General features: G+C 60.8%; 1 protein-coding gene across 1 annotated transcript in view; it reads left to right on the top strand.

Moving 5' to 3' along the window:
- Window positions 1-23,444, top strand: part of LOC142484007 (V-type proton ATPase 116 kDa subunit a 3-like) — a 79,546-nt gene that overhangs the window by 29,801 nt on the left and 26,301 nt on the right. Inside the window, 7 exon segments of the mRNA XM_075583966.1 lie at window positions 4,410-4,547; window positions 12,183-12,260; window positions 14,232-14,325; window positions 21,373-21,556; window positions 21,559-21,578; window positions 23,089-23,140; window positions 23,143-23,244. Coding sequence (XP_075440081.1) covers window positions 4,410-4,547; window positions 12,183-12,260; window positions 14,232-14,325; window positions 21,373-21,556; window positions 21,559-21,578; window positions 23,089-23,140; window positions 23,143-23,244 — 668 coding nt within the window.

The raw sequence follows: 23,444 nt of genomic DNA, 5'->3' as shown, positions 1-23,444 counted from the left end.
AGTCCCGCTCTCCCGACACAAGGCGCGCTGATCCCTGGGATTATTCCCGCTCTCCCGGCACAGGGCGCGCTGATCCCTGTGATTAGTGCTGCTCTCCCGGCATGGCGCGCTGATCCCTGGGATTAGTGCTGCTCTCCCGGCACAGGGCGCTGATCCCTGGGATTAGTGCTGCTCTCCCGGCACAGGGCGCGCTGATCCCTGGGATTATTCCCGATCTCCCGGCACAGGGCGCGCTGATCCCTGGGATTATTCCCACTCTCCCGGCACAGGGCGCGCTGATCCCTGGGATTATTCCCGCTCTCCCGGCACAGGGCGCGCTGATCCCTGGGATTATTCCCGCTCTCCCGGCACAGGGCGCGCTGATCCCTGGGATTATTCCCGCTCTCCCGGCACAGGGCGCGCTGATCCCTGGGATTATTCCCGATCTCCCGGCACAGGGCGCGCTGATCCCTGGGATTATTCCCGATCTCCCGGCACAGGGCGCGCTGATCCCTGGGATTATTCCCGCTCTCCCGGCACAGGGCGCGCTGATCCCTGGGATTATTCCCGCTCTCCCGGCACAGGGCGCGCTGATCCCTGGGATTAGTGCTGCTCTCCCGGCACAGGGCGCTGATCCCTGGGATTATTCCCGCTCTCCCGGCACAGGGCGCGCTGATCCCTGGGATTATTCCCGCTCTCCCGGCACAGGGCGCTGATCCCTGGGATTAGTGCTGCTATCCCGGCACAGGGCGCGCTGATCCCTGGGATTATTCCCGCTCTCCTGGCACAGGGCGCGCTGATCCCTGGGATTATTCCCACTCTCCCGGCACAGGGCGCGCTGATCCCTGGGATTATTCCCACTCTCCCGGCACAGGGCGCGCTGATCCCTGGGATTAGTGCTGCTCTCCCGGCACAGGGCGCTGATCCCTGGGATTATTCCCGCTCTCCCGGCACAGGGCGCGCTGATCCCTGGGATTATTCCTGCTCTCCTGGCACAGGGCGCTGATCCCTGGGATTAGTGCTGCTCTCCCGGCACAGGGCGCTGATCCCTGGGATTAGTCCTGCTCTCCCGGCACAGGGCGCGCTGATCCCTGAGATTAGTGCTGCTCTCCCGGCACAGGGCGCGCTGATCCCTGGGATTAGTCCCGCTCTCCCGGCACAGGGCGCTGATCCCTGGGATTAGTCCCGCTCTCCCGGCACAGGGCGCTGATCCCTGCGATTATTCCCGCTTTCCCGGCACAGGGCGCGCTGATCCCTGGGATTATTCCCGCTCTCCCGGCACAGGGCGCTGATCCCTGGGATTAGTGCTGCTCTCCCAGCACAGGGCGCTGATCCCTGGGATTAGTCCTGCTCTCCCGGCACAGGGCGCTGATCCCTGGGATTAGTCCTGCTCTCCCGGCACAGGGCGCTGATCCCTGGGATTATTCCCGCTCTCCCGGCACAGGGCGCTGATCCCTGGGATTAGTGCTGCTCTCCCGGCACAGGGCGCTGATCCCTGGGATTATTCCCGCTCTCCCGGCACAGGGCGCGCTGATCCCTGGGGTTATTCCCGCTCTCCCGGCACGGCGCACTGATCCCTGGGATTAGTGCTGCTCTCCCGGCACAGGGCGCGCTGATCCCTGGGATTATTCCCGCTCTCCCGGCACAGGGCGCGCTGATCCCTGGGATTAGTGCTGCTCTCCCGGCACAGGGCGCGCTGATCCCTGGGATTAGTGCTGCTCTCCCGGCACAGGGCGCGCTGATCCCTGGGATTAGTCCCGCTCTCCCGGCACAGGCCGCGCTGATCCCTGGGATTATTCCCTCTCTCCCGGCACAGGGCGCGCTGATCCCTGGGATTAGTCCTGCTCTCCCGGCACAGGCCGCGCTGATCCCTGCGATTATTCCCGCTCTCCCGGCACAGGGCGCGCTGATCCCTGCGATTATTCCCGCTTTCCCGGCACAGGGCGCGCTGATCCCTGGGATTATTCCCGCTCTCCCGGCACAGGGCGCGCTGATCCCTGGGATTAGTGCTGCTCTCCCGGCACAGGGCGCGCTGATCCCTGGGATTAGTACTGCTCTCCCGGCACAGGAATGATCGGAAGGTGATGTCACGATAGCTTATGACAGGTTGTTATTTACACCAAATTTCTGGGTTTGAACCGAAAACGAGTCTTAGATATAATAAAGTATATTTATTCCTTTGGATAGGTGAACACACGATATAGTACAGTAACAGGCAAGAAGTACACTTACTTTGGGGGTGGGGGATGAGAAGTATGTTGCATAGCAATTCTCTCGCAATTAGGTACAATCAAGATGGTATCAGAAGACAAAGGATATAGGGTTGACCACAGTTTATAAATCTTTGGTGACCCTATCCTTAACATTAAGTACAGGTGATTGGCTACAGGTAATTGTGGCCCAATCTTTAACGTGGGAATACATTTTGATACAAGCCCCCTAGCTAGTTAGCCCCTGCGCATTGGGACTCTGGGGTCTCATTTCTGTAGCCCCACATTTGCATCAGGAATGCCAGCCAGTCTACCAGATGGGGATTCTGGCAGGATATTCTTTGTTGTGAGGTGTAAAAGGTGACACTTACAGACTGCTCTGGTTTGAGTCGTCTCCGCCCTCATGTAAACAGTGGAGGTGATAAACTCCATTGAACAGCACTTAAATTCTAGACATTAGGACGCTTCCCTGGCCATCTGCTGCCCTTTGTCCAAAGGAATTTCCTCTGGGTTTTATCCCTGCCTTGGGATACAGTGTTACAAGTTAAACACAAACATATTAAAAGGTCCGGTTCTGTTGGGCTCAGCGGGTCCAAACTTCCCAGTTCTCAATGCCGGAACTGGGACACCATATGGTCCAATTTGCGACCCGCTACGACCTTCCGAACCGGAGTTACACAAATACACCTTAAACCGTTTCCTATTTTAATACAATAAACTCCGCTGTAAATTAAATCACGGTTTTTCACTAAATCCCCATTGAAAACAACGGGCTCCGCCGCCATAGACTTTCAATGGCAAACCGCCGGCGTTGGCAGCTATGGGAATCTGCCGCCATAGACTTTCAAGGGGCATCGCCGCCGTTGAAGTCAATGGGGTTTTTCCGCCATAGCCGGTCAATGGAGATTGGCCGCCATTGGAGTCTATGGGAAAAGTCCCGAACTTTCAAGGGTGTCCAGACTCCGTCGGGTTGGTCCAAGAGGTCAAGGATGGTTCTGCAGCCATGCCGGAGCAGTGACTACAGGTACCCCAAACCCTGGCCCTCTGGACCCTCCGGAACCGGAGATATGGATTGATGGTTTTCAGCTTTTCACACTTAGTCATTTTCTTGAGCTATTTCTGCCGCCGCCATCGGAACCTATGGCACGACCCGCTCTCTCGGCACGACCCTTCTCGGGGGTCCAGGATTCGGGGACCCGGTTGTGGTCGAGTGGGGGGATGTCTAGGGACTAGGGGCAAAAAGAATTTTATTTCTGGGTGCCCTAGAACTGTAGATTCCTACGCCACTTAACGTTGAACTTGACTAATAAGTGATCAAAGCTCTCTTTCAGAAAAAGTATCCGCTTTGCGGTTTTGCGGTTTGGATGGCAGCCAACTCGTTCCTGGAAAGCGCCGTCGAGGAATCTCCATTGAAGTCAATGGGCCCATTGCCTTACAATGGGAAACCGCCGCTCCTCCTCTCGGACGCCACCTGCTGGTCTTCACAGGAAACAGGACCAAAACAGCAAGATTCGCCATTAGAATGCATTGAGCCCTAATGGCGGCCTCTGGGACCCTGCAAAATGGTGCCTGAAAAGGCGGGAAAATTACACAAAGGGCTATAATCATTAAAGAACTATTAACCCTTGTACTCCCGGATGGATCCTAGTGTGTGTGTGATGCAGACACCGATATAACCAGACATTACAATAAAGCATGGGAACAGGGGAATATACATTTACATGTCATAACAAGGGTTAAATCACATTGCTGGACCGCAGCCCAGTTAACCCCTTGTCTCCCTAGTGAGGTCAGGGGATGGCCAAATGGGGTGCAACCCCTTTAATACCGGGCCACCCCCTTTCTCCCTCTACAGGTGACACAATCAGGATGAGAGAGGTCTCAAAGGAGAACAAAATAAAAGGGCATAATTGTATGCGCACAGGGATGCCCGCAGGGCCGCGCACAGGGCCGACCGCAGGGACGCACGCGCACAGGGACGTGCACAGGGACGCGCACGCACAGGGACGCGCACGCACAGGGACGCACGCACACGCACAGACGCGTACAGGGACGCACACAGGGACGCACACAGGGACGCACTCGCACAGAGACGCGCACGGACGCGCACGCACAGGGACGCACGTGCACAGAGACGCGCACAGAGACACCTTTCTCTCGCTTTAGCTGTCGGGTTTTGCTGCATTAACCCTGTATCTGCCCTCGCACTCCCCTCCACAGCTTCATAGCGGGTGTGGTTCACCCGTGGCGTGTGGGCGCGTTCGAGCGCTTGCTGTGGCGCGCCTGCCGTGGTTATCTGATTATTAACTTTGTGGAGATGTCGGAGCCAATGGAAGACCTGCTGACGGTGAGAGAGCTGTGCGCGCGCTCCCTGTGAGAGAGAGCTGTGCGCGCGCATTCCCTGTGAGAGATGGCTGTGCGCGCGCGCTCCCTGTGAGAGATGGCTGTGCGCGCGCTCCCTGTGAGAGATGGCTGCGCGCGCTCCCTGTGAGAGATGGCTGCGCGTGCGTGCTCCCTGTGAGAGATGGCTGCGCGCGCGCATTCCCTGTGAGAGATGGCTGTGCGCGCGCGCTCCCTGTGAGAGATGGCTGTGCGCGCGCTCCCTGTGAGAGATGGCTGCGCGCGCTCCCTGTGAGAGATGGCTGTGCGCGCGCTCCCTGTGAGAGATGGCTGTGCGCGCGCTCCCTGTGAGAGATGGCTGTGCGCGCGCGCTCCCTATGAGAGATGGCTGTGCGCGTGCGCTCCCTGTGAGAGATGGCTGTGCGTGCTCCCTGTGAGAGATGGCTGTGCGCGCGCTCCCTGTGAGAGATGGCTGTGCGCGCGCTCCCTGTGAGAGATGGCTGTGCGCGCGCTCCCTGTGAGAGATGGCTGTGCGCGCGCGCTCCCTATGAGAGATGGCTGTGCGCGCGCTCCCTGTGAGAGATGGCTGCGCGCGCTCCCTATGAGAGATGGCTGTGTGCGCGCGCTCCCTGTGAGAGATGGCTGTGCGTGCTCCCTGTGAGAGATGGCTGTGCGTGCGCGCTCCCTGTGAGAGATGGCTGCACGCGCGCTCCCTGTGAGAGATGGCTGCGCGCGCGCATTCCCTGTGAGAGATGGCTGTGCGCGCGCGCTCCCTGTGAGAGATGGCTGTGCGCGCGCGCTCCCTGTGAGAGATGGCTGTGCGCGCGCATTCCCTGTGAGAGATGGCTGTGCGCGTGCATTCCCTGTGAGAGATGGCTGTGCGCGCTCCCTGTGAGAGATGGCTGTGCGCGCTCCCTGTGAGAGATGGCTGTGCACGCGCTCCCTGTGAGAGATGGCTGTGTGTGCTCCCTGTGAGAGATGGCTGTGCGCGCGCGCTCCCTGTGAGAGATGGCTGTGCGCACGCTCCCTGTGAGAGATGGCTGTGCGCGCGCTCCCTGTGAGAGATGTCTGTGTGCGAGCGCTCCCTGTGAGAGATGGCTGTGCGCGCGCTCCCTGTGAGAGATGGCTGTGCGCGCGCTCCCTGTGAGAGATGGCTGTGCGCGCGCTCCCTGTGAGAGATGGCTGTGCGCGCGCTCCCTGTGAGAGATGGCTGTGCGTGCTCCCAGTGAGAGATGGCTGTGTGCGCGCGCTCCCTGTGAGAGATGGCTGTGCGCGCGCGCTCCCTGTGAGAGATGGCTGTGCGCGCGAGCTCCCTGTGAGAGATGGCTGTGCGCGCTCTCCCTGTGAGAGATGGCTGTGCGCGCTCCCTGTGAGAGATGGCTGCGCGCGCTCCCTGTGAGAGATGGCTGTGCGCGCGCGCTCCCTGTGAGAGATGGCTGTGCGCGCTCCCTGTGAGAGATGGCTGTGCGCGCGCGCTCCCTGTGAGAGATGGCTGTGCGCGCGCATTCCCTGTGAAAGATGGCTGCGCGCGCTCCCTGTGAGAGATGGCTGCGCGCGCGCTCCCTGTGAGAGATGGTAGTGTGCGCGCTCCCTGTGAGAGATGGCTGTGCGCGCGCTCCCTGTGAGAGATGGCTGTGCGCGCGCGCTCCCTGTGAGAGATGGCTGTGCGCGCTCCCTGTGAGAGATGGCTGTGCGCGCTCCCTGTGAGAGATGGCTGTGCGCGCTCCCTGTGAGAGATGGCTGTGCGCGCGCTCCCTATGAGAGATGGCTGTGCGCGCGCTCCCTGTGAGAGATGGCTGTGCGCGCGCTCCCTATGAGAGATGGCTGTGCGCGCGCTCCCTGTGAGAGATGACTGTGCGTGCGCGCTCCCTGTGAGAGATGGCTGTGCGTGCTCCCTGTGAGAGATGGCTGTGCGTGCTCCCTGTGAGAGATGGCTGTGCGCGCTCCCTGTGAGAGATGGCTGTGCGCGCTCCCTGTGAGAGATGGCTGTGCGCGCGCTCCCTGTGAGAGATGGCTGTGCGCGCTCCCTGTGAGAGATGGCTGTGCGCGCTCCCTGTGAGAGATGGCTGTGCGCGCGCTCCCTGTGAGAGATGGCTGCGCGCGCTCCCTGTGAGAGATGGCTGTGCGCGCGAGCTCCCTGTGAGAGATGGCTGTGTGCGCGCTCCCTGTGAGAGATGGCTGTGCGCGCGCTCCTTGTGAGAGATGGCTGTGCGCGCGCTCCCTGTGAGAGATGGCTGTGTGCGCGCTCCCTGTGAGAGATGGCTGTGCACGCTCCCTGTGAGAGATGGCTGTGCGCGCTCCCTGTGAGAGATGGCTGCGCGCGCTCCCTGTGAGAGATGGCTGTGCGTGCGCGCTCCCTGTGAGAGATGGCTGTGTGCGCGCTCCCTGTGAGAGATGGCTGTGCGCGCGCTCCCTGTGAGAGATGGCTGTGTGCGCGCGCTCCCTGTGAGAGATGGCTGCGCGCGCTCCCTGTGAGAGATGGCTGTGCGCGCGCTCCCTGTGAGAGATGGCTGTGCGCGCTCCCTGTGACAGATGGCTGTGCGCGCGCGCTCCCTGTGAGAGATGGCTGTGCGCGCGCGCTCCCTGTGAGAGATGGCTGTGCGCGCGCTCCCTGTGAGAGATGGCTGTGCGCGCGCTCCCTGTGAGAGATGGCTGCGCGCGCTCCCTGTGAGAGATGGCTGTGCGCGCGCTCCCTGTGAGAGATGGCTGTGCGCGCACGCTCCCTGTGAGAGATGGCTGTGCGCGCGCGCTCCCTGTGAGAGATGGCTGTGCGCGCGCTCCCTGTGAGAGATGGCTGTGCGCGCGCTCCCTGTGAGAGATGGCTGTGCGCGCGCGCTCCCTGTGAGAGATGGCTGTGCACGCGCTGCCTGTGAGAGATGGCTGTGCGCGCGCGCTCCCTGTGAGAGATGGCTGTGCGCGCGCGCTCCCTGTGAGAGATGGCTGTGCACGCGCTGCCTGTGAGAGATGGCTGTGCGCGCTCCCTGTGAGAGATGGCTGTGCGCGCGAGCTCCCTGTGAGAGATGGATGTGTGCGCGCGCTCCCTGTGAGAGATGGCTGTGCGCGCGCTCCCTGTGAGAGATGGCTGTGCGCGCGCTCCCTGTGAGAGATGGCTGTGCGCGCGCGCTCCCTGTGAGAGATGGCTGTGCGCGCGCTCCCTGTGAGAGATGGCTGTGCGCGCGCTCCCTGTGAGAGATGGCTGTGCGCGCGTGATCCCTGTGAGAGATGGCTGTGCGCGCGCTCCCTGTGAGAGATGGCTGTGCGCGCGCGCTCCCTGTGAGAGATGGCTGTGCGCGCGCTCCCTGTGAGAGATGGCTGTGCGCGCGCTCCCTGTGAGAGATGGCTGTGCGCGTGCTCCCTGTGAGAGATGGCTGTGCGCGCGTGATCCCTGTGAGAGATGGCTGTGCGCGCGCGCTCCCTGTGAGAGATGGCTGTGCGCGCGCTCCCTGTGAGAGATGGCTGTGTGCGCTCACTCCCTGTGAGAGATGGCTGTGCGCGCGCGCTCCCTGTGAGAGATGGCTGTGCGCGCGCTCCCTGTGAGAGATGGCTGTGCGCGCGCGCTCCCTGTGAGAGATGGCTGTGCGCGTGCTCCCTGTGAGAGATGGCTGTGCGCGCGCTCCCTGTGAGAGATGGCTGCGCGCGCTCCCTGTGAGAGATGGCTGTGCGCGTGCTCCCTGTGAGAGATGGCTGTGCGCGCGCGCTCCCTGTGAGAGATGGCTGTGCACGCGCGCTCCCTGTGAGAGATGGCTGTGCGCGCACTCCCTGTGAGAGATGGCTGTGTGCGCGCTCCCTGTGAGAGATGGCTGTGCGCGCGCTCCCTGTGAGAGATGGCTGTGTGCGCGCGCTCCCTGTGAGAGATGGCTATGCGCGCGCTACCTGTGAGAGATGGCTGTGCGCGTGCTCCCTGTGAGAGATGGCTGTGCGCGCGCTCCCTGTGAGAGATGGCTGTGCGCGCGCTCCCTGTGAGAGATGGCTGTGCGCGCGCTCCCTGTGAGAGATGGCTGTGCGCGCGCGCTCCCTGTGAGAGATGGCTGTGCGCGCGCTCCCTGTGAGAGATGGCTGTGCGCGTGCTCCCTGTGAGAGATGGCTGTGCGCGCGCTCCCTGTGAGAGATGGCTGCGCGCGCTCCCTGTGAGAGATGGCTGTGCGCGCGCTCCCTGTGAGAGTTGGCTGTGCGCGCTCCCTGTGAGAGATGGCTGTGCGCGCTCCCTGTGAGAGATGGCTGCGCGCGTGCTCCCTGTAAGAGATGGCTGTGCGCGCGCGCTCCCTGTGAGAGATGGCTGCGCGCGCGTGCTCCCTGTGAGAGATGGTAGTGTGCGCGCTCCCTGTGAGAGATGGCTGTGCGCGCGCTCCCTGTGAGAGATGGCTGCGCGCGCGTGCTCCCTGTGAGAGATGGCTGCGCGCGCGTGCTCCCTGTGAGAGATGGTAGTGTGCGCGCTCCCTGTGAGAGATGGCTGTGCGCGCGCTCCCTGTGAGAGATGGCTGCGCGCGCGTGCTCCCTGTGAGAGATGGCTGCGCGCGCGTGCTCCCTGTGAGAGATGGTAGTGTGCGCGCTCCCTGTGAGAGATGGCTGTGCGCGCGCTCCCTGTGTGAGATGGCTGTGCGCGCTCCCTGTGAGAGATGGTTGTGCGCGCGCGCTCCCTGTGAGAGATGGCTGTGCGTGCGCGCTCCCTGTGAGAGATGGCTGTGCGCGCGCGCTCCCTGTGAGAGATGGCTGTGCGCGCGCGCTCCCTGTGAGAGATGGCTGTGCACGTGCTCCCTGTGAGAGTTGGCTGTGCGCGCGCTCCCTGTGAGAGATGGCTGTGCGCGCGCGCTCCCTGTGAGAGATGGCTGTGTGCGCGCGCTCCCTGTGAGAGTTGGCTGTGCGCGCGCTCCCTGTGAGAGATGGCTGTGCGCGCGAGCTCCCTGTGAGAGATGGCTGTGCGCGCTCCCTGTGAGAGATGGCTGTGCGCGCTCCCTGTGAGAGATGGCTGTGCGCGCGCGCTCCCTGTGAGAGATGGCTGCGCGCGCTCCCTGTGAGAGATGGCTGTGCGCGCGCGCTCCCTGTGAGAGATGGCTGTGCGCGCTCCCTGTGAGAGATGGCTGTGCGCGCTCCCTGTGACAGATGGCTGTGCGCGCGCGCTCCCTGTGAGAGATGGCTGTGCGCGCGCTCCCTGTGAGAGATGGCTGTGTGTGCGCGCTCCCTGTGAGAGATGGCTGTGCGCGCTCCCTGTGAGAGATGGCTGTGCGCGCTCCCTGTGACAGATGGCTGTGCGCGCGCGCTCCCTGTGAGAGATGGCTGTGCGCGCGCTCCCTGTGAGAGATGGCTGTGTGCGCGCTCTCCCTGTGAGAGATGGCTGTGCGCGCGTGCTCCCTGTGAGAGATGGCTGTGCGCGCGCGCTCCCTGTGAGAGATGGCTGTGTGTGCGCGCTCCCTGTGAGAGATGGCTGTGCGCGCGCTCCCTGTGAGAGATGGCTGTGTGCGCGTGCTCCCTGTGAGAGATGGCTGTGTGCGCGCGCTCCCTGTGAGAGATGGCTGTGTGTGCGCGCTCCCTGTGAGAGATGGCTGTGTGCGCGCTCCCTGTGAGAGATGGCTGTGCGCGCGCTCCCTGTGAGAGATGGCTGTGTGCGCGTGCTCCCTGTGAGAGATGGCTGTGTGCGCGTGCTCCCTGTGAGAGATGGCTGTGTGCGCGCGCTCCCTGTGAGAGATGGCTGTGCGTGCGCGCTCCCTGTGAGAGATGGCTGTGCGCGCGCTCCCTGTGAGAGATGGCTGTGCGCGCGCTCCCTGTGAGAGATGGCTGTGCGCGCGCTCCCTGTGAGAGATGGCTGTGCGCGCTCCCTGTGAGAGATGGCTGTGCGCGCGCGCTCCCTGTGAGAGATGGCTGTGCGCGCTCCCTGTGAGAGATGGCTGTGCGCGCGCGCTCCCTGTGAGAGATGGCTGTGCGCGCTCCCTGTGAGAGATGGCTGTGCGCGCGCGCTCCCTGTGAGAGATGGCTGTGCGCGCGCTCCCTGTGAGAGATGGCTGTGCGCGCTCCCTGTGAGAGATGGCTGTGCGCGCGCGCTCCCTGTGAGAGATGGCTGTGCGCGCTCCCTGTGAGAGATGGCTGTGCGCGCGCTCCCTGTGAGAGATGGCGCTCTGCTTACTCACCCTAAAATAAGAATGAACGCCCCATTATAAGACGATCTCCTCCTCACGGCCCCACCGGGTGTCCCGCTGTCACACTTTCCTCTACTGCTGTTTCTCCTCGCGCTCTTTCCCTTCTCCCCCTCTCTCCTCTCGCGCGCTCTCATCTCTCCCCCTTCTCCCCCTCTCTCCGCTCGCGCGCCCCCCCCCTCTCTCCCCCTCGCGCGCTCTCCCTTCTCCCCCTCTTTTCCACTCGCACGCTCTCTCTTCTCTCCCTCTCTCCCCTCGCGCGCTCTCCCTTCTCCCCCTCTCTCCCTTCTCCCCCTCTCTCCGTTCACCCTCTCTCCCTTCTCCCCCTCTCTCCTCTCTCACGTTCTCTTCGCTCGCGCCCTCCTTTTATGCTACCTCCCTCCCCTCTCTCCCCTCTAGCTCTCCCCTCACACTCTCATTTTGCTCGTGCCCTATCCCCTCACGCTCTCTCCCTCCCCCTCTCGCTCTCTCTTTGCTCGTGCCCTCTCCCCTCACGCTCTCTCTCTCCCCTCTCGCTCTCCCCTCACGCTCTCTCTTCGCTCGTGCCCTCTCCCCTCACGCTCTCTCTCTCCCCTCTCGCTCTCCCCTCACGCTCTCTCTTCGCTCGTGCCCTCTCCCCTCACGCTCTCTCCCTCCCCCTCTCTCCCCTCACGCTCTCTCTTCGCTCGTGCCCTCCCCTCATGCTCTCTCCCCCCCCCTCTCTTCCCTCACGCTCTTCCCACCCCTATTCCCTCACGCTTCCCCCCCCGCTCCCCTCACGTTCACCCTCCCTTCGCGTTCGCCCTCCCTTCGCGTTCGCCCTCCCCTCGCGCTCGCCCTCCCCCTCGCGCTCGCCCTCCCCTCTAGCGCTCGCGCTCGCACCTCCCCTCGCGCTCGCGCTCGGCCCTCCCCTCGCGCTCGCCCTCCCCTCGCGCTCGCCCTCCCCTCGCGCTCGCCCTCCCCCGCGCTCGCCCTCCCCTCGCGCTCGCCCTCCCCTCGCGCGCGCTCTCCCCTCGCGCGTCGCTCTCCCCTCGCGCTCGCTCTCCCCTCACGCCCTCGCCCTCCCTCACGCCCTCGCCCTGCCCTCACGCCCCTCCCCTCACGCTCGCCCTCCCCCACGCTCGCCCTCCCCTCACGCTCGCCCTGCCCTCACGCTCGCTCTCCACTCACGCTCTCTCTCCCCTCACGCTCTCTCTCCCCTCACGCTCTCTCTCCCTCACGCTCTCTCTCCCCTCACGCGCTCTCTCTCCCTCACGCTCTCTCTCCCCTCACGTTCCCTCTCTCCTCACGCTCCCTCTCCCCTCCCCCCTCTCTCCCCTCCCCCTCTCTCCCCTCGCGCTCTCTCTCCCTCGCGCTCTCTCTCCCCTCGCGCTCTCTCTCCCCTCGCGCTCTCTCTCCCCTCGCGCTCTCTCTCCCCTCGCGCTCTCTCCCCTCGCGCTCTCTCCCTCGCGCGCTCTCTCTCCCCTTGTGCTCTCTCTCCCCTTGTGCTCTCTCTCCCCTCGCGCTCTCTCTCCCCTCACGCTCTCTCTCGGCTCTGCAGGGTGAGAACATCACTCCCAGTTATTTTTCTAATTTCGTATTGGGGTGAAATAATTGGAGAGAAGATAAAGAAGATCGCAAACTGGTGAGTGTGAGTGGGACGCTCTGCAGGCTAGGGAGTGTGAGTGTGTGTGAGTGTGCGATGCTCTGCAGGCAGGTGAGTGTGAGTGTGCAACGCTCTGCAGGCGTGTATGTGGTGAGACGCTCTGCAGGCTGGTGTGTGTGTGAGTGTGTGACGCTCTGCAGGCTGGTGTGTGTGAGGGTGCGACGCTCTGCAGGCATGTGTGTTACGCTCTGCAGGCTGGGGAGTGTAAGTGTATCCATGCTGACACTGTCTTCCGATCTCTCTCTCGCTCTCTCTCTCTCGCTGCTGTCTCTCTCTCTTTCGCTCTCTCTCGCTGCTGGCTCTCGCTTCTGTCTCTTGCTCTCTCGCTGTTGTCTCTTGCTCTCTCTCGCTGCTGTCTCTCTCTCTCACTGCTGTCTGTCTCTCATCTCTCTCTCTCGCTGCTGTCTCTCACTCTCTCTCGTTGCTGTCTCACTCTCTCTCGTTGCTGTCTCTCTCTCGCTGCTGTCTCTCTCTCTCTCTCTCTCTCGCTGCTGTCTCTCTCTCTCGCTGCTGTATCTCTCTCTCTCGCTGCTGTCTCTCTCTCTCTCTCGCTGCTGTCTCTCTCTCTTTCGCTCTCTCTCTCGCTGCTGTCTCTCGCGCTCTCGCTGCTGTCTCTTGCTCTCTCGCTGTGTCTCTTGCTCCTCTCGCTGCTGTCTCTCTTTCGCTGCTGTCTCTCTCTCTCACTGCTGTCTCTCTCTCTCTCGCTGCTGTCTCTCCTCTCTCTCGTTGCTGTCTCACTCTCTCTCTCGTTGCTGTCTCTCTCTCGCTGCTGTCTCTCTCTCTCTCGCTGCTCTCTCTCTCTCTCTCTCTCTCTCTCGCTGCTGTATCTCTCTCTCTCGCTGCTGTATCTCTCTCTCGCTGCTGTCTCTCTCTCTCTCTCTGCTGTCTCTCTCTCTCGCTGCTGTCTCTCTCACTCTCTCTCTCTCTCGCTGCTGTCTCTCTCTCTCTCGCTGCTCTCTCTCTCTCTCTCGCTGCTGTCTCTCTCTCTCTCTCTCTCTCTCGCTGCTGTCTCTCTCTCTCTCTCGCTGCTGTCTCTCTCTCTCTCTCTCTCTCTCTCTCGCTGCTGTCTCTCTCTCTCTCTCGCTGCTGTCTCTCTCTCTTGCTGCTGTCTCTATCTCTCTCTCTCTCTCTCGCTGCTGTCACTCTCTCTCTCTCTCGCTGCTGTCTCTCTCTCTCGCTGCTGTCTCTCTCTCTCTCTCTCTCGCTGCTCTCTCTCTCTCGCTGCTATCTCTCTCTCGCTGCTGTCTCTCTCTCTCTCGCTGCTCTCTCTCTCTCTCGCTGCTATCTCTCTCTCTCTCTCTCTCTCTCTCTCTCTCTCTCGCTGCTGTGCTCTCCTCGCTGCTGTGCTCTCTCTCGCTGCTGTGCTCTCTCTCGCTGCTGTGCTCTCTCTCTCGCTGCTGTCTCTTTCTCTCTCTCTCTCGCTGCTGTCTCGCTGCTGTCTCTCGCTGCTGTCTCTCTCTCACCGCTGTCTCTCTCATGCTGTCTCTCTCTCACACTGTCTCTCTCTCTCACGCTGTCTCTCTCTCTCATGCTGTCTCTCTCTCTCACGCTGTCTCTCTCTCTCACGCTGTCTCTCTCTCTCTCACGCTGCTGTCTCCCTGCTGTCTCTCCCTGCTGTCTCTCGCTGCTGTCTCTCACCGCTGTCCCTCTCTCTCACGCTGTCTCTCTCTCTCACGCTGTCTCTCTCTCTCACGCTGTCTCTCTCTCTCTCGCTGTCTCTCTCTCTTTCGCTGCTGTCTCTCTCTCGCCTCTCTCTCTCGCCGCTGTCTCTCTCTCGCTGTCTCTCTCTCTCTCGCTGTCTCTCTCTCTCGCCGCTCTCTCTCTCGCCGCTCTCTCTCTCGCTGTCTCTATCTCTCTCGCTGTCTCTATCTCTCTCGCTTGTCTCTCTCTCTCTCGCTGTCTCTCTCTCTCTCGCTGTCTCTCTCTCTCTCGCGCTGTCCCTCCCCCCAGTTTTCACTGCCGCCTGTACCCGTACGCGGACGAGGAATCCTCGCGCCTGGAGGCGCTGCGAGACGTAGTGATCCAGATTCAGGACATGCAGAAGGTGAGAGCGCTGCCCACGTGGGAGATGTGGCTGTGGCTGTGCATTACGTGGTCAATCACACGTCATTCTGCAGTAAGCCTGGCGACACGTGTCACGGTGGGTGGTAGGAGTGGCTGAGTGTGGGACAGTGTCACGGTGGACGCACTTAATAACACATTTATATTTTGTGGATCCCAATTGAGCAGAACAGGTTGAGCAAAATAAACTGAGATTTATTCCCTTGATAGGCAAACACACGACAACGGCAGAATACACTTAATAATTACACTCACGGGTAGAGAAACAGAGGATAATGTCCAGAAGGTGCCAAACACCAGGAGATTGTCTTTTAAATGTAGTCCTTTTGCAAGGGCACAAATTGCCAGCCCCAATCCTTCTGTGAATGTGCAAATCTTTTCTGGTCCGTTGGGGTTAATCAGATAACCCCCAGCACTCACAGTGTCCTAACGCATAGTTCTGTCCTTGGTTCCTATGTGATAAGACTCTTTGCGTTCCAGGAATGTGCTGCTGCTCTTCTCCGCTATTAGAAGCGTGTTGGAACGCCGCTCACATGGTATAATGAAAAACGAAAGACAATGGGATAGCCTGGTGGGATGTATATAGGATTTGGAAGCCTATGCCAACATACCCACCCAATCCCCCTCGTGGGAAAGTAATCATTCCCAATCACCTACTTGCCCACAGTTTGGAGAGTGGGCACTAGGGATTTCCTGTTCACACAGAGCATGTGCGACAATGCCACCTTGGCTACTTAGCATAGGTGCACTCCACTCTTTACCTGGCCCTCTCAGGCTGGAAGGGGGAAACTCAGGGTGTGAGTTAGCACAAATGGTCACCAGCATCCATCTGGCCAATTCACCCCCCCCCCCGGACTCTGGGTCTTTTGATATGCAACTTCCAGAGAGACTTACAGGCGTGGGCCCAGCAGGCTAGCTTTGAAGCTTGCATAGGAAAGTGACCCAGCTCATAGGTGTCAAAACATTTGGTTCTTGTGCATTTTAATGACAGGAGAAAGAAACCTCATCCTGCTGAATGTCTCTTACAACCTGCAGGGAAATACACCGTATGGATCATACCGGGGGGTCCCCTTATCTCACACTTATATTTTCCATGTGTGTGCTTGGGATGTACTATACTGCAAGCACATACAGTCCTGCAAAATGGGGACAATAAGGGACAGAGGGAACAATAAGACATGTACAGTGCATGAGAAATTAACCCCTTCATCCCCAATACGAAATAGGGGTAACCAGCCGAGCACACTGCCTTTAATGCGCTGATTACCCCCATTTTCTTCACACACGTGTCCGTGGTTACCTGGGCATAACCCTGCATCACGTGTCCGTGGTTACCTGGGTGTAATCCTGCATCACGTGTCCGTGGTTACCTGGGCATAACCCTGCATCACGTGTCCGTGGTTACCTGGGTGTAATCCTGCATCACGTGTCCGTGGTTACCTGGGCATAACCCTGCATCACGTGTCCGTGGTTACCTGGGTGTTAATCCTGCATCACGTGTCCGTGGTTACCTGGGCATGGCCCTGCATCACGTGTCCGTGGTTACCTGGGCATGGCCCTGCATCACGTGTCCGTGGTTACCTGGGTGTAACCCTGCATCACGTGTCCGTGGTTACCTGTGTGTAACCCTGCACCACGTGTCCGTGGTTACCTGGGTTGTAATCCTGCATCACGTGTCCGTGGTTACCTGGGTGTAATCCTGCATCACGTGTCCGTGGTTACCTGTGTGTAACCCTGCACCACGTGTCCGTGGTTACCTGGGTGTAACCCTGCATCACGTGTCCGTGGTTACCTGGGTGTAACCCTGCACCACGTGTCCGTGGTTACCTGGGCGTAACCCTGCATCACGTGTCCGTGGTTACCTGGGTGTAACCCTGCACCACGTGTCCGTGGTTACCTGTGTGTAACCCTGCATCACGTGTCCGTGGTTACCTGGGCGTAACCTGCATCACGTGTCCGTTGTTACCTGGGCGTAACCCTGCATCAGTGTCCGTGGTTACCTGGGCGTAACCCTGCATCACGTGTCCGTGGGTTACCTGGGCATGGCCCTGCATCACGTGTCCGTGGTTACCTGGGTGTAATCCTGCATCACGTGTCCTTGGTTACCTGAGCATGGCCCTGCATCACGTGTCCGTGGTTACCTGGGTGTAACCCTGCATCACGTGTCCGTGGTTACCTGTGTGTAACCCTGCATCACGTGTCCGTGGTTACCTGGGTGTAACACTGCATCACGTGTCCGTGGTTACCTGGGTGTAATCCTGCATCACGTGTCCGTGGTTACCTGGGCATAACCCTGCATCACGTGTCCGTGGTTACCTGAGCATGGCCCTGCATCACGTGTCCGTGGTTACCTGGGTGTAACCCTGCATCACGTGTCCGTGTTACCTGGTGTAACCCTGCACCACGTGTCCGTGGTTACCTGTGTGTAACCCTGCATCACGTGTCCGTGGTTACCTGGGCGTAACCCTGCATCACGTGTCCGTGGTTACCTGGGCGTAACCCTGCATCACGTGTCCGTGGTTACCTGGGTGTAACCTGCATCACGTGTCCTTGGTTACCTGAGCATGGCCCTGCATCACGTGTCCGTGGTTACCTGGGTGTAACCCTGCATCACGTGTCCGTGGTTACCTGTGTGTAACCCTGCATCACGTGTCCGTGGTTACCTGGGCAACCCTGCATCACGTGTCCGTGGTTACCTGGTGTAACACTGCATCACGTGTCCGTGGTTACCTGGGCATAACCCTGCATCACGTGTCCGTGGTTACCTGTGTGTAACCCTGCATCACGTGTCCGTGGTTACCTGTGTGTAACCCTGCACCACGTGTCGTGGTTACCTGGGTGTAACCCTGCATCACGTGTCCGTGGTTACCTGGGCATGGCCCTGCATCACGTGTCCGTGGTTACCTGGGCATAACCCTGCATCACGTGTCCGTGGTTACCTGGGTGTAATCCTGCATCACGTGTCCGTGGTTACCTGGGTGTAACCCTGCATCACGTGTCCGTGGTTACCTGGGTGTAACCCTGCATCACGTGTCCGTGGTTACCTGGGCATGGCCCTGCACCACGTGTCCGTGGTTACCTGGGTGTAACCCTGCATCACGTTGTCCGTGGTTACCTGGGTGTAACCCTGCATCACGTGTCCGTGGTTACCTGGGTGTAACCCTGCATCACGTGTCCGTGGTTACCTGGGCATGGCCCTGCATCACGTGTCCGTGGTTACCTGGGCGTAACCCTGCATCACGTGTCCGTGGTTACCTGGGTGTAACCCTGCATCACGTGTCCGTGGTTACCTGGGCGTAACCCTGCATCACGTGTCCGTGGGTTACCTGTGTGTAACCCTGCATCACGTGTCCGTGGTTACCTGTGTGTAACCCTGCATCACGTGTCCGTGGTTACCTGGGTGTAACCTGCATCACGTGTCCGTGGTTACCTGGGCATAACCCTGCATCACGTGTCCGTGGTTACCTGGGTGTAACACTGCATCACGTGTCCGTGGTTACCTGGGCATAACCCTGCGATCACGTGTCCGTGGTTACCTGTGTGTAATCCTGCATCACGTGTCCGTGGTTACCTGGGTGTAATCCTGCATCACGTGTCCGTGGTTACCTGGGTGTAACCCTGCATCACGTGTCCGTGGTTACCTGGGTGTAATCCTGCATCACGTGTCCGTGGTTACCTGGGTGTAATCCTGCATCACGTGTCCGTGGTTACCTGTGTGTAACCCTGCACCACGTGTCCGTGGTTACCTGGGTGTAACCCTGCATCACGTGTCCGTGGTTACCTGGGTGTAACCCTGCACACGTGTCCGTGGTTACCTGGGTGTAATCCTGCATCACGTGTCCGTGGTTACCTGGGTGTAACCTGCATCACGTGTCCGTGGTTACCTGTGTGTAATCCTGCATCACGTGTCCGTGGTTACCTGGGTGTAACCTGCATCACGTGTCCGTGGTTACCTGTGTGTAATCCTGCATCACGTGTCCGTGGTTACCTGGGTGTAATCCTGCATCACGTGTCCGTGGTTACCTGGGTGTAACCCTGCATCACGTGTCCGTGGTTACCTGGGTGTAATCCTGCATCACGTGTCCGTGGTTACCTGGGTGTAATCCTGCATCACGTGTCCGTGGTTACCTGTGTGTAACCCTGCACCACGTGTCCGTGGTTACCTGGGTGTAACCCTGCATCACGTGTCCGTGGTTACCTGGGTGTAATCCTGCATCACGTGTCCGTGGTTACCTGGGTGTAACCCTGCACCACGTGTCCGTGGTTACCTGGGCGTAACCTGCATCACGTGTCCGTGGTTACCTGGGTGTAACCCTGCACCACGTGTCCGTGGTTACCTGTGTGTAACCCTGCATCACGTGTCCGTGGTTACCTGGGCGTAACCCTGCATCACGTGTCCGTGGTTACCTGGGCATGGCCCTGCATCACGTGTCCGTGGTTACCTGGGTGTAACCCTGCATCACGTGTCCGTGTTACCTGGGTGTAACCCTGCATCACGTGTCCGTTGTTACCTGGGCGTAACCCTGCATCACGTGTCCGTGGTTACCTGGGCGTAACCCTGCATCACGTGTCCGTGGTTACCTGGGTGTAACCCTGCATCACGTGTCCTTGGTTACCTGAGCATGGCCCTGCATCACGTGTCCGTGGTTACCTGGGTGTAACCCTGCATCACGTGTCCGTGGTTACCTGTGTGTAACCCTGCATCACGTGTCCGTGGTTACCTGGGCAACCCTGCATCACGTGTCCGTGGTTACCTGGGTGTAACACTGCATCACGTGTCCGTGGTTACCTGGGCATAACCCTGCATCACGTGTCCGTGGTTACCTGTGTGTAACCCTGCATCACGTGTCCGTGGTTACCTGTGTGTAACCCTGCACCACGTGTCCGTGGTTACCTGGGTGTAACCCTGCATCACGTGTCCGTGGTTACCTGGGCATGGCCCTGCATCACGTGTCCGTGGTTACCTGGGCATAACCCTGCATCACGTGTCCGTGGTTACCTGGGTGTAATCCTGCATCACGTGTCCGTGGTTACCTGGGTGTAACCCTGCATCACGTGTCCGTGGTTACCTGGGTGTAACCCTGCATCACGTGTCCGTGGTTACCTGGGCATGGCCCTGCACCACGTGTCCGTGGTTACCTGGGTGTAACCCTGCATCACGTGTCCGTGGTTACCTGGGTGTAACCCTGCATCACGTGTCCGTGGTTACCTGGGTGTAACCCTGCATCACGTGTCCGTGGTTACCTGGGTGTAACCCTGCATCACGTGTCCGTGGTTACCTGGGCGTAACCCTGCATCACGTGTCCGTGGTTACCTGTGTGTAACCCTGCATCACGTGTCCGTGGTTACCTGTGTGTAACCCTGCATCACGTGTCCGTGGTTACCTGGGTGTAACCCTGCATCACGTGTCCGTGGTTACCTGGGCATAACCCTGCATCACGTGTCCGTGGTTACCTGGGTGTAACACTGCATCACGTGTCCGTGGTTACCTGGCATAACCCTGCATCACGTGTCCGTGGTTACCTGTGTGTAACCCTGCATCACGTGTCCGTGGTTACCTGGGTGTAATCCTGCATCACGTGTCCGTGGTTACCTGGGTGTAATCCTGCATCACGTGTCCGTGGTTACCTGGGCATAACCCTGCATCACGTGTCCCGTGGTTACCTGGGTGTAACCCTGCATCACGTGTCCGTGGTTACCTGGGCATAACCCTGCATCACGTGTCCGTGGTTACCTGGGCATGGCCCTGCATCACGTGTCCGTGGTTACCTGTGTGTAACCCTGCATCACGTGTCCGTGGTTACCTGGGTGTAACCCTGCATCACGTGTCCGTGGTTACCTGGGTGTAACCCTGCATCACGTGTCCGTGGTTACCTGGGTGTAACCCTGCATCACGTGTCCGTGGTTACCTGGGTGTAATCCTGCATCACGTGTCCGTGGTTACCTGGGCATAACCTGCATCACGTGTCCGTGGTTACCTGGGCATAACCCTGCATCACGTGTCCGTGGTTACCTGTGTGTAACACTGCATCACGTGTCCGTGGTTACCTGGGCATAACCCTGCATCACGTGTCCGTGGTTACCTGGGTGTAACCCTGCATCACGTGTCCGTGGTTACCTGGGCAACCCTGCATCACGTGTCCGTGGTTACCTGGGTGTAACACTGCATCACGTGTCCGTGGTTACCTGGGTGTAACACTGCATCACGTGTCCGTGGTTACCTGGGTGTAACCCTGCATCACGTGTCCGTGGTTACCTGGGTGTAATCCTGCATCACGTGTCCGTGGTTACCTGGGCGTAACCCTGCATCACGTGTCCGTGGTTACCTGGGCATGGCCCTGCATCACGTGTCCGTGGTTACCTGGGCATAACCCTGCATCACGTGTCCGTGGTTACCTGGGTGTAATCCTGCATCACGTGTCCGTGGTTACCTGGGTGTAACCCTGCATCACGTGTCCGTGGTTACCTGGGTGTAACCCTGCATCACGTGTCCGTGGTTACCTGTGTGTAACCCTGCACCACGTGTCCGTGGTTACCTGGGTGTAACCCTGAACCGCGTGTCCGTTGTTACCTGGGCAACCCTGCATCACATGTCCATAGTTACCTGGGCAACCCTGCATCACGTGTCCGTGGTTACCTGGGCATGGCCTGCACCACGTGTCCGTGGTTACCTGGGTAACCCTGCACCACGTGTCCGTGGTTACCTGGGTGTAACCCTGCACCACGTGTCCGTGGTTACCTGGGTGTAACCCTGCATCACGTGTCCGTGGTTATCTGGGCTTGGCTCTGCATCACGTGTCCGTGGTTATCTGGGCATAACCCTGCATCACGTGTCCGTGGTTATCTGGGCTTGGCTCTGCATCACGTGTCCGTGGTCTCCCGCAGGTGCTGTCTCAGACGGAGGGTTACCTGGCGCAGGTGTTGGCGCGCGCTGCCGCCGCCCTGCATCACGTCTCCGTGGTTACCCCATGGCATGGCTCTGCATCACGTCTCCGTGGGCTCTGCATTACGTGTCCGTGGTCTCCCGCAGGTGCTGTCTCAGACGGAGGGTTACCTGGCGCAGGTGTTGGCGCGCGCTGCCTCCGTCCTGCATCCCTGGAGAGTTGGCGTGAGGAAGATGAAACACGTGTATCTCACGCTGAACCTTTGCAGCGCGCGGGAACGCTGCCTGATCGGGGAGGTCTGGTGCCCCGTGGCTGACTTACCTGTCCTGCAGGGGCGCTGGCACGAGCCTCGGTGAGAGGTGGGAGAGATGGGGTGGGGGAGAGAAGAGAGCAGTAGATGGATGCAGAGGAGTGGAAGGGGGGACAGGAGATGGATGCAGAGGAGTGGAAGGGTGGACAGGAGATGGATGCAGAGGAGTGGAAGGGGGGACAGGAGATGGATGCAGAGGAGTGGAAGGGAGGGACAGGAGATGGGGAGGAGTAGAAGAGGGGGGCAGTAGATGGGGAGGAGTGGAAGGGGGCAGTAGATGGGGAGTGGAAGGGGGCAGTAGATGGGGAGTGGGGGGGCAGTAGATGGGAAGGGGGGCAGTAGATGGGAAGGGGGGGCAGTAGATGGGAAGGGGGGCAGTAGATGGGAAGGGGGGGCAGTAGATGGGAAGGGGGGGCAGTAGATGGGAAGGGGTGGCAGTAGATGGGAAGGGGGGCAGTAGATGGGAAGGGGGGCAGTAGATGGGAAGGGGGTTCAGTAGATGGGAAGGGGGGGCAGTAGATTGGAGTGGGGGGGCAGTAGATGGGAGTGGGGGGGCAGTAGATGGGAGTGGGGGGGCAGTAGATGGGAGTGGGGGGGCAGTAGATGGGAGTGGGGGGGCAGTAGATGGGAGTGGGGGGGCAGTAGATGGGAGTGGGGGGGCAGTAGATGGGAGTGGGGGGCAGTAGATGGGAGTGGGGGGGCAGGAGATGGGGAGTGGGGGGGCAGGAGATGGGTAGTGGGGGGCAGGAGATGGGCAGTAGATTGGGAAGGGGGGCAGTAGATGGGAGTGGAGGTGGAGTGGGGGGGCAGGAGATGAGGAGTGGGAGGGGGGCAGGAGATGTGGGCGTGGAGGGGGGGGAGGAGATGGGGAGTGGGGGGGCAGGAGATGGGGAGTGGGGGGGCAGGAGATGGGGAGTGGGGGGGGCAGGAGATGGGGAGTGGGGGCTGCAGGAGATGGGAGTGGGTGGGGGGCAGGAGATGGGGAGTGGGGGGGGGGCAGGAGATGGGGAGTGGGGGGGGGCAGGAGATGGGGAGTGGGGGGGCAGGCGATGGGAGTGGGGGGGGGCAGGAGATGGGGAGTGGGGGGGCAGGAGATGGGGAGTGGGGGGGGGGGCAGGAGATGGGGAGTGGGGGGGGGGCAGGAGCATGGGACGGTGGGGGGGCAGGAGATGGGGAGTGGGGGGGGGCAGGAGATGGGGAGTGGGGGGGGCAGGAGATGGGAGTGGGGGGGCAGGAGATGGGCGTGGGGGGGCCAGGGATGGGGAGTGGGGGGCAGGCGATGGGGAGTGGGGGGGGGCAGGAGATGGGACGTGGGGGGGCAGGAGATGGGCGAGGGGGGGCAGAGATGGGGAGTGGGGGGGGCAGGAGATGGGGAGTGGGGGGGCAGGAGATGGGGAGTGGGGGGGGGGCAGGCGATGGGGCGTGGGGGGGGGGGCAGGAGATGGGGAGTGGGGGGGCAGGAGATGGGGAGTGGGGGGGGGCCGGAGATGGGGAGTGGGGGGGGGCAGTCTGTTTCTGGGTGATGTAATGATTCTCCGTGGTTTCTTCTCAGGAGAGCAGTGGCGGGGGGGGGGAGTCGTTCTGTCACCGGATCCCGTGCGCTCTCAGCCCCCCACCCTGATCCGCACCAATAAATTCACCTCCGGGTTCCAGGGCATCGTGGACGCGTACGGCGTGGCCACGTACCAGGAGGTGAACCCAGGTCTGTCCCGCGCGTTCGCGCACTCGTGACATCTCCCCACACCGCGCTCGCTCTCCCCCCCCCACCCGCGCTCTCTCTCCCCCCCCCACCCGCGCTCTCTCTCCCCCCGCGCTCTCTCTCCCCCGCGCTCTCTCTCCCCCCGCGCTCTCTCTCCCCCCGCGCTCTCTCCCCCCCGCTCTCACTCTCTCCCCCCCCGCTCTCACTCT

This window comes from Ascaphus truei, unplaced genomic scaffold (genome assembly GCF_040206685.1).
Source record: "Ascaphus truei isolate aAscTru1 unplaced genomic scaffold, aAscTru1.hap1 HAP1_SCAFFOLD_415, whole genome shotgun sequence".
NCBI lineage: Eukaryota > Metazoa > Chordata > Amphibia > Anura > Ascaphidae > Ascaphus > Ascaphus truei.
This window is presented reverse-complemented; position numbering and strand designations above follow the sequence as displayed.